This window comes from Pelobates fuscus, chromosome 12, assembly GCF_036172605.1.
Source record: "Pelobates fuscus isolate aPelFus1 chromosome 12, aPelFus1.pri, whole genome shotgun sequence".
Taxonomy (NCBI): Eukaryota; Metazoa; Chordata; class Amphibia; order Anura; family Pelobatidae; genus Pelobates; species Pelobates fuscus.
This window is the reverse complement of record NC_086328.1, coordinates 88,820,770-88,840,999: the sequence shown is the minus strand read 5'-3', so window position 1 is coordinate 88,840,999 and position 20,230 is coordinate 88,820,770. Positions and strand designations below refer to the sequence as shown.

The 20,230-nt window shown below is 43.6% G+C and overlaps 1 protein-coding gene across 1 annotated transcript in view; it reads right to left on the bottom strand.

Moving 5' to 3' along the window:
• The window catches only part of CAPN1 (calpain 1), a 43,402-nt gene extending 38,745 nt beyond the window's left edge, over nt 1-4,657 (bottom strand). The window contains exons 1-2 of the mRNA XM_063438045.1: nt 4,534-4,657; nt 2,299-2,610 (exon numbers count right to left, since the gene is read on the bottom strand). Of these exons, the coding sequence (XP_063294115.1) occupies nt 2,299-2,565 (267 nt within the window). The 5' untranslated portion in view covers nt 2,566-2,610; nt 4,534-4,657. The remainder of the gene's footprint in view (nt 1-2,298; nt 2,611-4,533) is intronic.
• Between the last annotated feature and the right edge of the window lie 15,573 nt (nt 4,658-20,230).

Below are 20,230 nucleotides of genomic sequence, written 5' to 3'. Positions count from 1 at the left end.
TTTGTGAACCATATATAAACTACAAGCAGCGTGAAAACTATAAAAACTCAAGTGGCCATGCTGATCAAATTAAATAGTATGCTTCACACAGCGTATAAGGGTGATGTCACAGCACAACGGGAATGTAACAGGGGAAGAGGTGAAAGTCATCCTCCTCCTCCCACGACCACGCCATATCTGCCAAGTGACCCTATGTAGGGGTAACAGTCTCTATTCTGCTCTGTGTCAGTGTGTATCATGGTCTCTGAGGAAAGGTGTCAATCCATACCTGCCAGGTGACCCTATGTAGGGGGAACAGTCTCTATTCTGCTCTGTGTCAGTGTGTATCAGGGGCTTTGAGCACAGGTGTCAATACATACCTGCCAAGTGACCCTATATAGGGGGAACAGTCTCTATTCTGCTCTGTGTCAGTGTGTTTCAGGGATCCTTAGGATAGGTGTAAATCCATATCTGCCAAGTGACCCTATGTAGGGGGAACAGTCTCTATTCTGCTCTGTGTCAGTGTGTATCATGGTCTCTGAGGACGGGGAACAGTCTCTAGTCTGCTCTGTGTCAGTGTGTATCATGGTCTCTGAGGAAAGGTGTCAATCCATACCTGCCAAGTGACCCTATGTAGGGGGAACAGTCTCTATTCTGCTCTGTGTCAGTGTGTTTCAGGGATCCTTAGGATAGGTGTCAATCCATATCTGCCAAGTGACCATATGTAGGGGGAACAGTCTCTATTCTGCTCTGTGTCAGTGTGTATCATGGTCTCTGAGGAAAGGTGTCAATCCATACCTGCCAAGTGACCCTATGTAGGGGGAACAGTCTCTATTCTGCTCTTTGTCAGTGTGTATCAGGGGCTTTGAGGACGGGGAACAGTCTCTATTCTGCTCTGTGTCAGTGTGTATCAGGGGCTTTGAGGATAGGTGTCAATCCATACCTGCCAAGTGACCCTATGTAAGGGGAACAGTCCCTATTCTGCTCTGTGTCCGTGTGCATCAGGGGCTCTGAGGACAGGTGTCAATCCATATGTCAAGGTGTCAATATGTCATATGTCAGGTGTCAATCCATATTCATTGCGATTTAGGAATGTTAGGTGATTTCTGCCCTTTATGGATTAAAACCAGACTCTGCATCAACTGTGTAATTTTCCATGGGAGTTTTGCCATGGATCCCCCTCCGGCATGCCACAGTCAAGGTGTTAGTTCCCTTCAAACAACTTTTCCATCACTTTTGTGGCCAGAAACAGTCCCTGTGGGTTTTAAAATTCGCCTGTCTATTGAAGTCAATGGCGGTTCGCGAACGTTTGTGGAAGTTCCCGTTCGCCGTTCGCGAACCGAAAATTTCGTGTTCGCGACATCACTACAGGCCAATGGTTCTGTTTTCCAGCAGTTTGGCAAAACAATGTGGGTACCCAAGGCATTTGGGACCTGTCTCTCTCTCCCAGAATATTGGCAATTGTAAGATACAATCTAATCACTATCAAAGAGTAACTGTCAGACTCATCATATCAATATAGTACAGAATTAACAGTTTGTGGTGTTCCCCTATATCTCTCACTTGTTGTGAAGTCAACCATATTCAGACATGGTCACATTGCTGCAGAGTCAATCTACACCCTCATAGTGCCTTTCTACCAGCGTCTGTAGATGTTCCCCTTAAACAACATAGCGAACTCAGAGCAACTATCTTTAGGGCTATGCTAATGAGTTACCTGCAGAAGAACACGCAGTGCCTGCCAATGAGTAATTGTAAAAAATTATCCACACTAAACTGGGAATTGAGGAGAAGTTACATGGAAATTTAAAATTCAAGGCTAAACTTGTTAACTTTTCTGCCTCAGCATAATATTTGTTCTTCAAAACACCTTATGTGAATTTGTCATGCTCCTTGGTACTGTGGTGCTTACACACGATAATACATTAGGGGATTACTAGTAAACATTGGATATCTGCGCCTCTCCTAGTGCATGACAGATGGGTGAGGGACCTGAGGGGGAAGTGTGAATGTGCATTCCATCTGTCAATCACTATCAATAGACCCATCCTACATAATAAAGGTCAACCATTTTGAGTTATGAATGTACCAGCCTGAGGTCAGATTTACAAAGTTAGAGTTTAGCTGCCAAAAGCCCTTTTAAAAGCACCTTCTACTAAGCACTTCTAGAACCATAAACACTAGAGCGGTATGTATGGTGCTTGAAGTGTTCTTTATAGTCAGAAAGCCAAAAGTCCCTTTTTACAAAATAACCACCCCAGCTAAATCATTTACAAATTCATAACTATCACTAGGGATTCTCCATTCATGCATTCTTACCGAGGGCCGGACCCATTTAACACCACGGGTTTTCGATGAATTTGGACCCAGGTCCTTAAATCCTAGTGAGTGAACTGTGGCTGGGAAGGTATCATCCGTGAAAAGAGTCCCATTCTGTAAACATTCTTGCTGGATCCGAGTAAAATCCTGACCCAGAAACTTCACTGCATTTTCATGTTTTCCTATACCCAGTTCCTGTTCCCGCTGCTTCTGCAACTGCGCCGAAATTCCAGTGGCATAAACTGGGACAATCTCTTCCTCAGCCATATTCACAATGCAGACTGTATCGGTGTATTTGCAGTGAGGTTAAAGCTAAATATGAAGAAATATATAATTATATTTGTATATGTTCTATCAATTTATGAAACCCATCTCCATTATCATTGTATATGTACATTCTTGGTTCTGTTCAACATTTAATCAAAAAAAAAACAAAATAAAAAAGGGTGTACTGATTTTGTGACAATTACACTTTCGGATTATCAAGTGAAAATCTGTCCCAATGTGGACTGAAAGACGGATTATCCATCTGCTCTAAGCATACCATTGCCAAATTCATATTTGATACTGCATTAGTGATGTTTCTGCATTATCAGTGCGGCTGTAGAGCGAGTAGGCTATGAGGATCATGCGGAAGGCCTGTTTTGTTTTTTTTGTCTTCCAAACTGCTCCAGAACGGCTTGACAGAAAACCAATTAACAATGCCTAAATCAGAGGTAGGCAACCATCGGAACTCCAGATGTTGTGGACTACATCTCCCATAATACTCTTACAGCCATAATGCTCATGGGAGATGTAGTTTGCCTACTCCTGCCATAATTTAATGACCTGTAGTGGTTATTTGGCTTAGAGCAGGGGAAGGCAACTTTCAGCCCTCCAGATGTTGTGGACTAGAACTATGATAATGCTCTTGCAACCAGAATGCCTGCAAAGCATCAGGGGAGATGTAGTCCACAACATCTGGGTTGCCAAAGGTTACCTACCCCAGGCTTAGTGTCCTTTTATAAAAAGCTCTTACTTACCTTCCCTCTCATCCTGCACTAGTCCTCACCCAGTAAAGTAATAAATTAATCCACCATACCGCAACCAGTCCCTCTGACTCATGCAGAGGAGTTATAAATTCCCAAACCATAATCAAAATGTACATGAGCCTGCATTGCTAAATAGCAATGATTGCGGCTGAAGAGACATATCAGGGCATGCCTATCTACTGCAATAACAAAGAATCTATATATAAAGAATACTATCTAATAATATGGTACTCTCAACCTATCTGCAGAGGAAAAGAAATACACAAAAAATGTTTGTTTAAGTTATCACCGAACAACAATTTGTGTGACAAGATTGTTGTTTAACACTAACGTAACAGGTTTCAACTAAAAAAAAAAAAAAGAAAAAGAAATAAAAAGGGTTGAAGTGATGCTGTAACTGAGTCATACTTTGGTTAAGTAATTCCTGCATACCAAATCATTTCTTATGCCAATATCCCTTTCTTTTAATAAAACAGTTTTAAAGGGACCATTTCTAACTATTATAATGTACGTCGTAAAAAACAAAACTATAGAATATATTTTGCATTAAAATAGCAACGCTTCTGTACAATGTGTAAAAATAAAAATTGTATTATTATTCTATAAATGTATAGATAGATATATTAGCGCTTGTTAAAATGTTATGGCTTATGTTCTTGTTGTCAAAACTTTGTCTCTGTTGCCAAAACTACAGTAATTTAATAACCATTTTACAGCTATGCTATACTACATATAGATAATAAAACCAAACGGTTCTCAGGGGGAAAAAAATATAGTCATTGTGCATATATTAAATACACATTACAGGAAGGAGAGTGAAAACATGTTTTCAGATTAGAAAAACATTACATTTAATACTATAAATGACTAATAAATCAGCTAAATAAATTGACTTTTAATAAGGTAAAATATAACACCCACAGCCTAAGGGTTATTGTGCCAAACCAGGGACTAGGCAACCTAAGGGTTTGCAAATTACAACGCCTATCGTGCAGAGGCAGCCAAAGGATGAGCATAATGAGAATTGGAATGATATTTAAAGAGGGAGGTATGGCAAGGACTCAACTATTTTTATTAAGAGCCCTCCATGTCATGTGTCCCAATACCCTCTGCCACAAGGGACTATATATGTATTTATAAATAGAGCAGAATCCCTGGTGAAAGGTAAATACATGTTATGGTTGTCGAACCGTGTGCCACTTACATGTGCAGGACACTCCAGATCTCTCTCTCTGGTTCACAGACCTTTACTGTCTCTCCCTTCCTGGTAAAATCTTTAGGTCTATTTTCTCTGCAGTCTCCTCCCCACTCCCCTCTGACTCGTCTCTCTGGCTGTCTCGCTGTCTGACACTCCCCGAGGCTGTCTCTGTTGCAGACACTCCCTGGATCAGACTCACCCACCAGTCTCAGATACTCCCTGGCTATCCAAAAACCAATGCCAGTGTTTTCTACTGCTGCACTAATTATCATGGGGTGTATTCACTAACCTGTGAATTTCTGTGGAATGCAACAAAAGAAAGTGTACAACAAAACAGCGTGTGGAAACAACATATCAGAATTATATACTTCCTTTTTTCAATGCATATGGTCACCCTAACATTTGCAATGGTAGGAGTAAAATTCACCACATTTCACTGTTTAGTAAATAAAACCCCTGCTTACATTTTGCAGGTTTTGGCTGTTTTTCAATACCCCTGTAAGTGATTCTCTAACAGCCCCACCCTGTTCCTCTCCTGTCAAACTGTACAGTCTATGAATCTATCTCGCTTTCATTACTGCAATCCATATTACTTGCATCCCTCCTTAGAAGCTTTGAATTTGATAACTTGTTTAACACGTTCTTTTCCCCTTAGCCCCGTCTTTCTATCTTTATCTCGTTCTTGCTCTGTCTCTGCAGGGTGACGCCTAGATCTGCAGAGGCCCAACCCAAATAATCTGGGCCAGTGGGCCTGAAGAGGTATTTCCATGAGAAGTTGGCAGAGAGAGTAATATGAGATCTATTGCAGCTGAAAGCACCCTGGCCCTAATTCCCACTACTATATGATACATAGCAATGGCATCTGACAGTACTGTACATCCTGAGTAGTCACTGGGACAGCCAGGCAAACCTCAAACAGCCTGATGTGTACAGAAAATAGCCATCCTCCTTACATTTATATTAATAAAGCTCCCTACTTGGCCCCTGCAATATACAGTAAAGTGCACCCTCCTCTTATGAGAATGGCATAGAGCCACATACCACCCCTCCCCCCATTACAGAACAGAGGTATAGTTCTAAGTAGTTGACTTAAAGGAACATCATTTGGTGTATTATCTATATAATGCATCATAAAAATGCAGAAATTAAATAATCTTAAAAAAAAAAAATGAAAGCCGAAATTTGTCCTTTGGGGCTGTGTGAAGCTGGCCCCTCTACAATTGGCGCTAACAAGAATAAATCCGCTTAGATCTACATTTGTGCTGTTTTGTGCTATACAAATTAAGATTTGTGATGCTTTTATTGCCAATTAAATAAAAGTCATACAGGCCCCCTACAGCAGCAAAAATACATGAAACTTGGCTGGTTGGTTGGGCCGGTTTGTGCTGTTAAAATGTTTATTTTGCTGCTTTGGTTTTTTGTTATAACTATGTTTTTTGTCAGGGAAAATTATGTAACCTGCCATCCAATTTGAGTCAGCTGTGTAAAGTTGGCACCCCATGTTTTTAAAATGTGAATAAATATTCACATTATTAAATTATTATAATCCACAATGATACCGGAGAAACTGACGGAAGCCAAGCACAGAGAGATGGACACAGGTTTCTTCAGGAAGGAAGAGATTCTTTATTGGATCACCGATCGGGACTCAGAGGGACTAATGTCACCAAAATACAGCAAGTTCTGAGCCCCGGACAATAGTGCAGGCTCCTTATATAGGCACATAACTCCTCCCATATTAAGCTCCACCCGCACATTCTCTTGACCAATCAATACAAATAGGAATTAACTTCCTGCTTGACCACATGGCTTGTCCAGCACAATGGAGGAGGGGAATACTACATCCTGTATTCTTGCACATGCTCCGTACACTACTGATCGTATCTTGCCTCGTGCAACCAACTGATCGATACGTCAGCATATGCACGTACACATGCCACGTGGTAATCTCGGCCTACTAAATTTATTTTTACCGAGATTCCACCACATTCCCCCCTTTGATGCCTCTTGATATTTCACAATTACTTGAGGCATCACTTAACCTTAGTTTGCATACACCGCAAGTTACCTTGAACCAGACCAGACTTATCTTATGATGTGAATCTTCAACACTCATCTTCCTGCATTGGTTCTCCCTGATCTAGAGCCTTATATTTATAAATTGCCATTATCTGTGCAGCAGCCTTCCTCTCTGCTATATTTTCTATCAGGCTTTGCACAGACCTAACTACTAAGGGTATAAGACACGGCAGGAGTAGACACAACATTAAAATCAGTGGGGGCGGGGCCTGACCGCCGGTCGGATCAGACACGCTTTGTCTGAGCTCCTGCTTCTGAGCTTGGAAAACGGAGCCAACTGCGGACCAAAAACAGACACCGACCTGGAAATGTGACCAAAGCACCACTCAGGCGACGGTGATTCAGGGGACACCTAACAAGAACCCCAGCGGCGCCAAAGTAACCCGACAAGAGCCGGAGGCCTACGAGCTTGAGCCTGGGTGAGACGGCCGCTCGCCCGGTTCTCCGACCGGCGCTCTGCCACCCCCCCCCCTCTGGACCGGGGGGGTCATCCCGGTCCCCACGGGTGGCCACATAAGCATGCCGCAGAGCCTTCACACAGGCCCTGATAAACACAGAGATCGGAGATGGTTGACTCCAAGATGGCCGACAGCCACTTCTCTTGAGCGGGAAACTCCGCTGACACCAAGTAGCACCAGTAAGTTTGGACTCTACCTCACAGCGGAGCCCTGCAGCAGCCCCCGCGACAAGCCTTATGCCCACATCACGCCTGCAATGAGGATAAGGGGGTGTGGAGGCGGAGGGGGAGCGGGAAAGAGCGGGCCCCACCAGAGCGCACTTCAGATAACACTGCTACCACACGCAGCGGGCCCACATGGGCTGAGGGCCACAGTGGAAAGCCTCCCGAAGCACTAGCCGCACACGCCGGACAACCGAGGCCGCTGGCGGCGACTACCACCAGGCTCTACAGCAGTGCCCCCACAGGGAAGGAACTCCCAACACTCCTGAGACCTCCTACCCAAGAAACTGACCTGCCTCACACGCTGACGACTAAAGTGGCTCTCAGTCAGTCACCCTCTCCAGCTACAACACCCCTGAACAAGCGGAGCATCGGCTGAACCGACCTTATCACCGAGGCACCAGCCGCACACAGCAAGCAGTAGACAGGTCGGAAGATCGGCTTATAGACCCCTCACACTTGCACGCTGGGACCCTCTCATAGAGACATTGTGGATCGGGTATCGCCTGATATACACCCTTCACATGACTTTGCACAGCGTTCTATGATGCAGAAAGTGTAATGCTCATTTTTCTCTTTTTTTTTTTTTTTTTTTTTTTTTTTTTTGTGTGTGTGTGTGTGTTTTTGTTTATTTGTTTCATCAGTTTGAAATTAGCCTGCTTCTCCCATTGTCCTAGCCTGTCAGAATTATATTCTAGATGTCACGTTTTAACTGGATGCTCGTAGCCTACTAAATATACATTAGCATGATATAGCATATAACTTAGTCCAGTCTTAGCAGGCAGAGTGGCTACAAAACATAGCATAGAGCAAACATGACCTCTATTTGTTAAAAGTGAAATCATCTGCTGCAAAGTAAATGAGAAGCACTAGAAGATTACTTAAACCAAAGGCGCAACATGACGGTTATACTATAGTTATTACACGAAAAATGTTTATTGCTTGTACCAAACGACAAAACATAGCGAGAAAAATGTGCAGTTCTTTATAATCGAACCTCCCATGCGTACTCCACATACACATATCTAAGCCTGCTTAACGAAGTAACGAGATTACCAACAGTATTAAAGCGAGAGATAGCGGTATTAAAGCGAGCGATAGCGATATTAAAGCGAGAGATAACAGTATATAACAGTATTGAAGCGAGAGATAACAGTATATAACAGTATTGAAGCGAGAGATAACAGTATATAACAGTATTGAAGCGAGAGATAACAGTATATAACAGTATTGAAGCGAGAGATAACAGTATTTAGCCATAGCATGTTACTATATACAAAATGAGGTTGATAATCACAGACTTTGACAATTTGTTATGACGACCCTATCCTGTACAACCCTTGAAAAGTCTCCCTCTCTTTCTTCTGTACCCCTATAATCACATGCCTCAACAAAAATAAAGAATTACAAAAAAAAAAAAAAAAAAAAAAACATTAAAATCAGTAGGACTCCACCTACCACTGCCTTAAGCCCTCCAAACCACTCATACCAGCTACCAAACCAACTGCTTGGATTATACCCTTTCCATACCTGAGTAGGCACATGCGCTAGTTTAACCATATGGCTAGTAAGCTCAGCTATTGCTTGCCCTTCGTCATCTATTTGAAGACAGCAATTGCTCAGGTTAAACTTCCCACATACACCTCCCTCTACTGCCAATAGGTAATCCAAGGCTAATCTATTTTGGTATACTGCTGTCCTCATCCTGGTATTGTGCTTCGCTAGAAGATTGAGCGCTTGTGATGTCTCGTTAGTAATGATCTCAACCACCGCCTGTAATCGTATAATACGGTTGAGCATATAAATAGGGGTTCTATAACCAAAAGTACCATCTTCTGCCCACGTGGCTGGCCCATAATAATCTATAATACGCTGGGGAGGCCATTCATTATCTTCCCAGGCGCCTATCTCTATGGGTCCCCTTTTCTTCCTATGATTCACATCATACACTTTAACACCTAAAGTCTCACCTGTTTCAATAGGTAACAAGAAGAAGGATGGTTTGAGCATACCCAACACACATGCCCCTTCCCAGTCCTGTGGCAACTCCGAATAGGCTTTCTTACCACAGATCCAGTACAAATTTGCTGGGGCTCTCCAGGTAGATGTGATGGATAGATCAAACCACACATCCTTTAAATTGGCGTATCTAGCAAACGGGTTAGATGGTTCTGAGACATTTGAAGCCGACCACCAAGTTGTATTCTTTGTATCATCATCATAAGCTTTTTGCCCTAGACAAGTTAATTCTCCTACAGAAGTATTATACATCATTCCTTTCCTTGCTATGCAAACATAACCTATGATGGAGGTCTTTAATCTCCACTCAGATTTACCTCTAACACTCATATGATAATCGGCTTGTGTAGATATTAATTGGTCAACTGCCTCAGAACCGGACATTACCTCCTTTGCTTCCCAAGGCCATTGGTCTCCCATGTTAGTACCTCCACACACATAGCAGTTGGTAACATTAAGACTACCGGCAATACTTTCGGCTAAATCAATAAACAGGTTTTTAGCATTATGGGGGATCTTATTATCTATACTCATCTCTTCATAAAAGGAATGGTATACTTGATGAGTTTGGGAGGATACCGTATCAGTCTCTATCCCTATAAACAATATTGTCCCAGGATCTAAACCCGTCCCATATATTTGAAACCCAAATAAATTACCATATGTATCTAAGAACTTGTCGGGGTTATTTATAAGTATATGGACTGGATTGCATTCCATAGACTTACAATATGGGCTGGTAGGCAACTTAGTCACAATCATGTCCTTGTCTACTGTCTGTCCCCAAGTTGCCCACCCCACACAAGACCAATATGGGCAAAAGTTATAATCTCTATTTGGGCATCTAGGACTCACATATTTATTTTTACTACTGGGACAAATATATTTATCGTTAGACCCATACGTCCTCTCCCATCTAAGATCCCCACATACATTCCACGGCTTTCTACCACTTGATATCGCCTTACACGCATCAAATAGCAGAACACCCGAAGAATGTACGGATTCTAATACCGTCTTATTAATTAGGGTCCCCTGAGGATCTCCATTCCTGAGAGTCAACCAAATTGTACGAGGTACAAATTGTACGAGATACTCCGGACTGAAGCAATTAGGTTCTCCTACTCCTAAATGGCACACACTATATTCTATATTTAGGTATCTACATCTTGATACATCTCCTTTACACTCGTATTGTGAATGCCAAATTAGGGTTTGGGAAATATGGTTACCTGTTCTTGTAGTCTTAATGCATACCTCACAGCTAGGAGTGTCGGTACCTCTACCTTCCTGAATATAAAAATACACATAAATAGACATTATCATAAACACATCTTTCGTCGTCATCCTCAGTCTTCGTCCGTGCGAAGGCACCTCAGCCTCCAGGATGTAAGGGCTGCAGGGAATGGAGTTCTGCTCGTCTTCACAGGAGTCCCTTCGAGACTTTTCCTGGCTTATATACTATACGTCGGTGAGCGGACAGGCTTTATTATGGCCCTCTCACTCACTTACCAAATCTCTGAAACAATAAAATTTTGTAATCCACAAAGTTCCTCGTCACTCCGACTGAGTCGTGCGCTTTAACCGGATCTTGCAGGGATTCTCTGGATCTGCTGTAACTTGCCAAGAATCGACTGCTGCTGGTTTAACCCTGGAGTGATGTATCCACGGAGTCACTTCGGCTACTTTTATCGCTGTAGGGGTAGACAAAAGGACAACATAAGGACCTCTCCACTTGGGCCCTAACGGTACATTATTCCACTCTTTAATCCACACTTGGTCTCCTGGGTGGTAACTATGAACTGGGGGATAAATATTCACAGGTAATCTATCTTGTACCCATTTCTGTACCTCCTCCATAGTCTTACCCAACTCTACAACCTGCTGCCGGGTAATTCCTTCTCCCAACTGACTCAAGTCCCCCCTTAAGTTACCAAGTACGGGAGGTGGTCGCCCATACATGATTTCAAAAGGAGAGAGGCCCATCCTTCTGGTAGGTGTACTGCGGATTCGCAATAGAGCTATGGGCAAGAGAACGTTCCACTTAAGTTGGGTTTCCTGACACATTTTAGCCAACTGATTCTTAATAGTTCTATTCATTCTCTCTACCTTACCAGAACTCTGGGGTCTATATGCCGTATGAAGCCTCCACTTTATACCAAGCATATGAGTCAGTTGTTGTAGGCACTGATGAACAAAAGCTGGACCATTGTCCGATCCTATAGAGCAGGGTAGTCCATATTGGGGTATTATTTCTCGTAGCAGGAATCTCACAACTTCTCCTGCTTTCTCTGTACGAGTAGGACATGCTTCTACCCAGCCTGAATAGGTGCACACAATTACCAGCAGGTAACGATGTCCACCCGATTTAGGCATCACTGTATAGTCAATTTGTAAATCGGACATGGGGAGTCCCCCCATAAACTGGACTCCTGGTGGCTTTACTGGTCCTTGCCTTGCATTATTTTTAGCACACGTTACACATCTTCGTACAATGGCCTGAGTCAAGTTGGACAATCTTGGTATGTAGAAATGTTTTCTGAGAGATTCTTCTGTGCTGTCTCTCCCAGAATGTGTCCCGTTGTGATAGTTTTGGACAATTTCTACCGCTAGTGATGCCGGAATGACTATTCTTCCATCTTCTAACTGATACCATTTGTTCTCCAAATACTTTCCAGGTTCAGTTTTTAACCACTCCTCTTCTTGAGCTGTATAAACTGGAGTCCATTGAGACAGTGGAGTTGGTATAAGAGCAGCTATATGCCCCACATACTCCTGTCTTCCCGATTCAGCGGCACGCTTAGCTGCACTATCTGCCATCCGATTTCCTTTGGTTACATCACCATCTCCTCTCAGATGCGCTCGACAATGTATGATACCGACTTCTTTCGGCTCCCACACTGCTTCCAATAGTTGTAGGATTTCAGCTGCATACTTGATTTCTTTGCCTTCTGAATTCAATAGTCCTCTTTCTTTATACAAAGCTCCGTGGGCATGAGTGGTTAAAAACGCATACTTGGAGTCCGTGTAGATGTTCACTCTTAAACCTTCAGCCAATTGTAACGCTCGTGTCAGTGCTATCAATTCTGCCTTTTGTGCTGATGTTCCTTTCGCCAGTGGCCGAGCTTCTATCACCTTGTCTATTGTTGTTACTGCATATCCTGCATAGCGGATCCCTTCTTTCACATAACTACTGCCGTCGGTGTAATATTGAACATCGGGGTTCTGGATGGGAAAATCACGAAGATCGGGTCTACTTGAAAATACTTCATCCATTACTTCCAAACAATCATGTTGACTTTCAGTAGGTTGTGGCAAAAGGGTAGCTGGATTTAAGGTGTTTACAGTCTCTAAATGCACTCTTGGGTTTTCACACAACATTGCTTGATACTTGGTCATACGGCTATTACTGAACCAATGATTTCCTTTGTAATCCAACAACGTCTGTACTGCATGTGGGACTCGTACATAAAGTTCTTGACCCAGAGTGAGTTTATCGGCTTCAGCTACTAGCAGGGCGGCTGCAGCTACAGCTCTTAGACAAGGTGGAAGTCCGCTGGCCACTGCATCCAGTTGCTTAGACATGTAGGCAACAGGTCTTTGCCATGATCCCAAGTACTGTGTCAATACTCCCACAGCCATTCTTCTTTGCTCATGTACATACAGGTAGAATGGTCGTGTGTGATCAGGTAGACCTAATGCTGGGGCACTCATCAAAGCCTTCTTCACATCTTCAAATGCCGTTTGCTGTTCTTGAGTCCATAAGAAGGGGTCGTGCTCTGTACCTTTGATAGCTGCATACAGAGGTTTTGCCAGTATCGTGTAGCTGGGAATCCATATCCTACAGAAGCCTGCTGCCCCCAAGAATTCTCGCACTTGTCTTCTATTCTTGGGTATCGGTATTTGGCACACAGCTTCTTTTCTCTCTGGCCCCATAATTCTTTGACCTTCAGAGATATGGAATCCCAGATATTTGACAGTTGGCAAACACAACTGAGCCTTCTTTCTAGACACCTTGTATCCTGCCTTCCAGAGAATGTGTAGTAGATCGTGCGTTGCTTGCTGACATATTTCCTTTGTAACTGCTGCTATCAACAAGTCATCTACATACTGTAACAATACACACTCTCCTGGGATGGACTCGAAATCCAGTAGATCTTGACTTAGAGCTGAACCAAATAGGGTAGGTGAATTTTTAAACCCTTGGGGCAGTCTTGTCCAGGTCATTTGGCGTTTTGAGCCCGTTACAGCGTTTTCCCATTGGAAAGCAAAGATACATTGACTTTCTGCGGCAATTCGGAGGCAAAAGAAGGCATCTTTGAGGTCTAAGACTGTAAAATAGGTAGCCCCGCCCGGAATTAAAGCAAGCAGGTTATATGGATTGGGTACAACTGGATGTATACTAACAACCGCATCATTGACTGCTCTCAAGTCCTGCACAGGTCGATACTCATCTGTACCGGGCTTTTGAACAGGCAGCAATGGGGTGTTCCAGGGGGAAGTACAGAATTTTAGGATACCATACCGTATGAACTTATCCAGATAAGATTGGATGTTCTTCTTAGCCTTCTGCGGGATGTGATATTGTCTTAGGCTCACTGGATAAACCCCAAGTTTTAGTTAGATTTTAATAGGTGGAATATTGCGGGCCAGTCCTGGTGGGTTGTTCTCTGCCCAAACTCCTGGTATGTTGAATAAGGACTCATCACTCCTAGGGTTTTGGCTAGTCAACGCTGTATAAAGTCGCCACTCTTCTTCCTTTGGTATGGATAATGTCATAATACCTGAAGGTCCATTAAACTTTAAGGATGTTGTTCCATTTGGTAGGAACGTAATCTGCGCTTGTAATTTAGATAGCATATCACGTCCCAGCAATTGGACTGGACATTCAGGCATATAAAGGAATTGATGTTTTACTACGTGGCCTCCCAATGTACAGAGTCGACTTTTAAGAACCGGTTTTTCAGCACTTCTTCCAGTTGCTCCTATTACAGTAATAGTTCTTCCAGATGGAGGAGCAACTAGATTAGTCACCACCGAATGTTCAGCACCAGTGTCGATCATGAACGCACTCCTTTTTCCCCCTATTGATACATCGACCATAGGCTCCGCTCGACCAAGGGGGATGGAGCCCGGTCGGTATCAATAGTCCTCCATGACCGTGTCAGCCAATCCTACAAAGTCCCTACCTTCTCTATCGCGGGACCTTTGCGCGGCTGGAAAATACCTATCTTCCCTAACACTTCCTCTGTTCCCATTGCTCCCTCTATTACCATTGCTCCCTCCGGGGCCTCCTCTACCTCTCGCTCTGCCTCTAAAGTTTCCATAACCTGTCCTAGGTCGGTCTCTCTCATACTGTTCTCTTCGCGGACACTCATTTCTCCAATGCCCTTCTTCCCTACAGTATGCGCACTGATTTCTACTCAGAGGTTCCTCATTCCACTTACTATCGCCTCTATCTGGGCCCCGTCTATCTACGCCTGCGATCGCTACCGCTAGCATATCTGCCTTTCTACGCATCTTGCGCTCTTCCTCTTTCTTTGTCTCTGTTTCCCTATTCATGTATACTTTATTTGCTACCTCCATTAGTTGGGTGATAGACATTCCTGCAAACCCTTCTAACTTCTGTAGCTTGCGCTTAATATCTCCGTAAGCTTGGCTGACAAAGGCGGAGTTCACCATTCGGGAATTATCTGCGTCTTCCGGATTAAAGGGGGTATACAAGCGGTATGCCTCCAATAATCGGTCATAAAAGACACTGGGCGCTTCATCACTTTTCTGAATCACCTCAACTGTCTTCGACATATTAATGGCTTTCTTCCCTCCGGCTTTCATGCCAGCAATTATAGCGTCTCTATAGGCTCTGAGTTGAACCATATCTGCGCCATTTACATTCCAGTCGGGATCGGTGTTAGGTTAATGTGTTGCGGCCCATGCTGCTGGATTGGCTTGATTCAAAGCACGGGCTCTATCCTCTGGCGCTTTAATGGCCGCTTGATTAATCCTTGTCCTTTCCTCATTATTGAACAAAGTCATTAATAACTGCTGGCAATCAGCCCATGTCGGGTTATGTGTCTGAACTATCGAGGTGAACAGATCGGTCATAGCTTGTGGTTTCTCAGTGTACGAGGAATTGTGGGTCTTCCAATTCAAGAGATCGGTAGTCGTGAACGGGACATATACGAAGACTGGGTCAGCATGTGCCATTTGACCTGCGGCATCGATATAGGCTGACCCGGGATTCAGACGAAGAGGCATCTGATAATGTTTTAATTGTTGGGTACCGGTCAGTTGTCGGGTTAGTATGGGGCTACGTGGAGGGGCGTCAGTTAGAGGTTCCGGTCGGGGGGTAATAAAGCATGAGGATGTGGGAGCTTGGTTTTGGGAAAAGTTAGTAAATAGAACACTTCGAGCCGAGCTAGAAGAAGCTTGACCGGAAGTCTGAAGTGGCGCCAAATCAGGATATTCAGATCTAATGGGGGTTGGTTCTGGTTCCGGAAGGGGAGATTTAGTACGAGAGGGGGTGGATTCTGTACTGGAGGAGGAAGCGGAAGTGGATGGGGGCAATGGGGGAAGGGGTGCAGGACTTCCTGCATTCGCGTCACTTCCTCTTAAAGGAAAGTAAGGGGGCGGCAAAGGGATCTCGGACTCAGGGGGCGTGTCCAAAATGGGCCTAACACCAGTCCTAGTGGACAAACAAGTCCTAGCCACCATGAGGCGACATTGCTCCTCGTGGCATGTCCGAATCCATTTTGGCGAGTCATTTACGGCCCGTCTCCAACAATCAATATAAGGAAACTGCCCGTAAAGTTCAGGCCTACCCGATACAGCCACGTGTACGCGCTGTTCCAGAGTTGGATCCAAACTGCCACGTGGCGGCCATGCCGCAACCAAAGTAGGCCACTCCCTAGTACACAAAGTGACCAAACGTACAGGAGACATTTTAACCCCAAAATCACATGTTTTGAATCCCTTTTTAAAATTCTTTACCATACAACCTAAGGGATCCGGAATCGTTGACTCCGACGCGCCCATACTTATTAATGGAACGTCGTTGACAACGAATACTATGCACACGTACTTTTCAACAGTCACACCCGTTTCCTCTGGCAACAGCACCACGTGGTACGGTTACCAAGTGAAACGTACACAATAACACAATAAACAATCAGGGAATTCCCGTACACACACAGCTGTTAAACCAGTCACTAGATAATCAATATTATGCCCTTTGGCTAAACTATACAGTCACCCACGCTATAATTCTCTATATATGAATTACCCGTCTATAACACACCCCAGTAACATCGTCTTTTACAAATAGCGGTTACAGTACGGTTAGCATAGGTCAAAGCACAATTTAAGGTCACAATACAATTATTAGTGGTTATGGTGTTAAACATGCAATGGACGACAGTGATTAGTACTTATATACAGTGTCAGTAAATATACAGGGTTATGGTACCGTGCACTATGATACAGCAACACACTATTAACACTCTCGCTAGACGGCTGAGCTCGCGCTATCTAACAAGATATACACTTTACTAAACAATCTTTAACACATTTACAATTCCCAACTAAACTATTGGCCAGTACCTTGAATGGACTACCTAAAACTATCTACATCCGTTTTGGTTAGCCACACTGCCCAAGCACCACATATAGCGAGCTAGAGGACCGAATTTACACAGACGCCTCTTAGTCGATTACTATCAAAAATCTAGTGGGTTCCAAATTTACACGCCTTCCCACTTAGCCAAGATAGGTTGAGAGCTAGCGAACCGAATTTACACAGACGCCGCTTAGTCTCCCGGTCCCTCCGACCTAGCGAACAAAATATACACCCTAGAACGCTAGTCTAGACAAGACACCGGTGTCCGGCTAGGGCTATTTACACCAGAACCCCGCCTGACTAACCAAATCAAACGGTCTGACTAAAGAGCGTTCGATTGAGCGGTGCGCCTTCGCTCCTTCCCTCCGACAGAGGGGGCAGATTCCATACACAAATAACCCCTTATGGGCCTACCGCACAATCGGTATACCCCTAGTGGGTCTGCCGTCTAAAACAGCAGTTGTCTTACCTCCTCGTTCCTGAACCTGAGTTCACACTCATCGACGGGGATACCCCAGCACTTCTTACGTAGAGGCCGATGATCTCCTGGACAACAGACCAGTGGCGCCGAGACGAAGGGAGGTCCACGCAGAAGTTCAGGGGTGCAGCCGTAGAGAACGTGGGCAAAGATAGACCGTCTCACGCCTCTGCCTCTCAGCTACCGTTGAACGATGAGCTTCCCGGCCAATGCACCAAATGATACCGGAGAAACTGACGGAAGCCAAGCACAGAGAGATGGACACAGGTTTCTTCAGGAAGGAAGAGATTCTTTATTGGATCACCGATCGGGACTCAGAGGGACTAATGTCACCAAAATACAGCAAGTTCTGAGCCCCGGACAATAGTGCAGGCTCCTTATATAGGCACATAACTCCTCCCATATTAAGCTCCACCCGCACATTCTCTTGACCAATCAATACAAATAAGAATTAACTTCCTGCTTGACCGCATGGCTTGTCCAGCACCATGGAGGAGGGGAATACTACATCCTGTATTCTTGCACATGCTCCGTACACTACTGATCGTATCTTGCCTCGTGCAACCAACTGATCGATACATCAGCATATGCACGTACACATGCCACGTGGTAATCTCGGCCTACTAAATTTATTTTTACCGAGATTCCACCACAACAGTATTACATTTTAAAAACAAATATACAATTTGTGCTGTTAAAATTTTTATATATGCTGATTTGGTTATTTTTTATTTTTCAAGGCAAATCATGTAACCCGGTGTTCTATGAAAAAAACTTTAACCCGTGGAAATTTCCTACCCCCGTCACTTCCAGTGACACTACCGTACAGGAAGTGAGCCGAAACAGCTGTAGGTTGGCTAACCTGTGTAGGGTGCCTGCACTACACCAGGAGGGTGGTAAGGGATTCACCCGGTGCATGCGCGTGTAGAGTGCGTGCCACTGTGATGTCATAAGTGCGGATGCGCAATAGTGGGATAGGTTATTTTTACGGTGCGTATACACATGTGCCAGCATCAGCTGTGTTATACGCATGTGCAGTGAAGGGTAGGGTATTTTGCTGGTGCTCCTGCACGTGCGCTGGTACACAGGTTCCAGCACCACACAGCTCATTGAGAGAATCCCCTACCCCCTAGAGATGATTTGGCTCACTTCCAGTGGGGCAGCATCACCAGAAGTAAGGGGGTTAGGGAATTTTCACTGGGTAGGGAAATCTGATAGAACATCAGCACCCGAGTTGACTCCGATTTTGCCCAAATCTGACTGATTTGCTAGGGTTGCGCATGTACCTGTTTGTGCCATTTAAATAAATTGATCTATTATAGTTACTGAAATATTAATAATTTAAAGATCACAAAAGATCACTCAGGAAATTGAAACTGGCATGGTCTGTTAGTGCAACTTAAATCTCAGTTCTGGCTCTTTTATTTGTTTTCGAGATATTAACTTTTTTATTAAGATAACCATGCCTGCCTACAAAAACGTAAGGACATAAAACTGGGCTGCTTGATTACTGTTGCATTTGTGCCGTTTAAATATCCTTTCTGTCTCTCTTTCAGTTTTTGATATATTAATAATTATTTATCATCTTTATTTTAAGATGTGTTTAAGTATATGCTATAGTTTTACCCTAGGTTTTTGTTAAATGTGTATGTAATATTAGCGACTTTTAAACTTTTAGTATTTCCCACTAAATACTAGTGGACTGTATTGATTGGTTTAGAAAAATTGTCACTCTAGACTTCCTCTTAACATACAGTTATAATACCGCAATTGTTGCAATAGAGCTCGTGGTCAGATATGCTTTTTGTTGTCTTATTTCACATTTCCATTTGCTCAACATTAAATTATCTTATTTTGTTGAGTGACACACAGGGATGGACTGGATATACAAAGCAGCCCTGGAAAAAAAATCTATGCCAGCCCCATAAGTCAATGCGCCATATATTGTTGCATGTAATATGTAAGGCTATGTCTTGCCACCCCAAATTATTGAGTAATATATATATATATATATATATATATATATATATATATTGATATTTCTAATATAAAATATTGGTCCTTTCAGAGTAAAATGTTTAATTATACAGTAAGCATACTCACGGACACCATAGGCGTACGCAGCCTATTGCATAAGGGTGTGCACCCTAAAGCACAAACACACGACGTGTGTATATGTATGTGTGTATGAATACAATATATCTATTTATATATATATATATATATATATATATATATATATATATATATATATATATATATACACACATACATACACTGCCATGTGTGTGTGTGTGTGAGGGTGCCGTGTGTGTATGTATCGGGGGTGCCGTGTGTGTGTGAGGGTGCCGTGTGATGTGAGGCTGCTGTGTGTGGAGGGGTGCTGTGTCTGTGTGAGGGTGCTGGTAGTGTGCTGTGTGTGTGTGAGGGTGCTGTGTCACAGCACTCTGCGACTGCACAGAATTGCTACGGGCCAGTCAGAGCAATCTCTTTGATCTCCCCGCTGGCATGAGGAGTGGCATAGTGCCCCTTGGAGCAGTGTTTGTGCAAATTAGGTAACTAAGGTGTGCCCAGGCACAGTCAAAAAAACACTTGCGCATACCTATGCATCTATTTAAAGGCCAATTTAGAATGGATGTGCTGGGCGCGGATTCCCCTAAGAAACAGGAAGCATGTGGAAGAAATTGGTTTTATTGGCTGGAATTCCTTTCCTCTCCAGGAGGTTTGAAAATATAGGAGTCAGAAGGAAGCGCCTTGAGGTCCCACTGCCTGCTTTCTATGTATGATGGTTAACCCCAGGTGGCTGAGGAGTCATTACTTTGGTTAACATTTT